General features: G+C 35.1%; 2 protein-coding genes across 2 annotated transcripts in view; both read left to right on the top strand.

Annotated features, from left to right (window-relative positions):
• LOC103468502 (cell number regulator 4-like) overlaps positions 1–807 on the top strand; it is a 10,302-nt gene extending 9,495 nt beyond the window's left edge. The window contains exon 5 of the mRNA XM_017306094.1: positions 803–807. Coding sequence (XP_017161583.1) covers positions 803–807 — 5 coding nt within the window. The remainder of the gene's footprint in view (positions 1–802) is intronic.
• A 510-nt stretch (positions 808–1,317) lies between these two features.
• The window catches only part of LOC103468501 (placenta-specific gene 8 protein-like), a 30,351-nt gene continuing 29,922 nt past the window's right edge, over positions 1,318–1,746 (top strand). The window contains exons 1-2 of the mRNA XM_017306093.1: positions 1,318–1,430; positions 1,524–1,711. Of these exons, the coding sequence (XP_017161582.1) occupies positions 1,370–1,430; positions 1,524–1,711 (249 nt within the window). The 5' untranslated portion in view covers positions 1,318–1,369. The remainder of the gene's footprint in view (positions 1,431–1,523; positions 1,712–1,746) is intronic.

Raw genomic sequence — 1,746 nt, 5'->3', positions numbered from 1 at the left:
TGTGTAGTTCACTTTAATCTTCATCATGTATCCATCCAACCTTTATTATCATCTCTGCTTTCAGTTATTGTTAATTAAACGAAAATAAGTGAAAGTGATACAAAATGAAAATGTTAAAGTAGAAATGTCTTAAATTGCTTAGCTTGGAGCCCATTTAATGTTTTACATCACTTTGGCTTCTTTGAGCAAGATATACTCTTTAAGAGAGTTTCCAGTTCCTGGTGACTAGTGTGATATTTTTACTTCGTCCTGTTGCTGAGCATTAAATTTAATTCTCTGTTGCTTTGTTTGATTACCTTGCTTTACAAACAGATTTCAGATTCTTTACATTTTAAATATAGATCTTTCAACCAGTGCATTTGTCTATGTTACAAAATGAGATTCATTAACACTTTATTTAAAGGGGTGTGCATAAGACTGACATGACACTGTCATAAACATGACATAACATCTGTCATGAACAGTCTTTATGAATGTTTGACTGTTGTCATAAAGTGTCATAAGGTAAATAATGACACTTTTATTGCAAAGTTGCTCTAAAAGTTGCATTGAAAGTCCATTAAAAATGTCAACTTTGCATTAAATTATCATAATTTACAAAACTTTTATCCTTAGTTGTTAATTAGTGTATGTTCAGCAAACTTGTTGAACTAGCTTGTTGCATAAGATTAACCATACTAATTGACAATAAACAGAAAAAAAAAGAGTACGAAATTCCTGAAAGATTTCTTTGCCCATAGTTTAATAAATCATGAAGTCTCATCAGCAGAAGGTCCATTGTTTCCTTAATTAATGTTCCCAGGTTGAATTTGTTCTTGTTGAACTTGGAGTTCCCCTCAGGCATTTGGTGAAAATGTTTCGTAAGAAAATTAAACTTTGCAAATTTAGATTGCCGCATGAACTAATCAGTACATTATTGCAAGACAACGCAAAACCTATTGCGAGGTACCGCAAAAGAAAAAAACATCCTCCATGTCCCCCTAGGGGGCTCCGTAGTGAGCGATGCATGAAAAACATTGAGATATATTTGTTAGGGGTTTAACAGAGAAGTGTAAAAAAAATGTGGCAATTTATTCCAGATATCAATCTGTCATTATTACATTACAAATTAACAGTGGAGCAGATTTGACAACAGTGTCTTTACCTCAAACAATAATCAGCTGAAATAGGACAGGCAGCATGATGTACCACAGGAAACACAATGGATTTCCATAGCAACATAAATGCTATCAACTTTGATTCCAGCTGCATAGTCATCTTTGTCCAARAATAAATAGTACATTTTTAGATATTGTGTTACTGTGTTKTTTTGCAGAAAATCGTCACASAGGGTTATAGTTCAGAGTKTGTAGCTGGACTWCAGGACAGGATGGCAGTCCTCAAAAATTGGAAATCTGGTCTCTTTGACTGCTTTGAAGATGTCAGTACTTGTAAGAGTGCCATTTTTATTTTTGTTCAAATTATATAAATTAGCCCTCTAGTCCCCTAAGACTATTTCCTCACTATGTTTGTTGATTCYCCAGGTTGCTATGGCTTCTGGTGCTGCCCTTGCCTCGCCTGCACTGTTTCAAGAAGATTTGGAGAGAACTACTGTTTGCCTTTATGTGACATTCTGACTCCTTCTGTATGTGTAGCCTGTGGGGCTCCTCTGTTTGTCCCCCCTGCGGCATTGTCTATGAGGGCTTCCATTCGTAACAAACATGGAATAGCAGTATGATATATTTTACACTCACCTAAACTAATTTT

The sequence above is a fragment of the Poecilia reticulata genome, linkage group LG8 (genome assembly GCF_000633615.1).
Source record: "Poecilia reticulata strain Guanapo linkage group LG8, Guppy_female_1.0+MT, whole genome shotgun sequence".
NCBI lineage: Eukaryota > Metazoa > Chordata > Actinopteri > Cyprinodontiformes > Poeciliidae > Poecilia > Poecilia reticulata.
The sequence above is the reverse complement of the archived record's forward strand: the minus strand, read 5'-3'. Positions and strand labels throughout refer to the sequence as shown.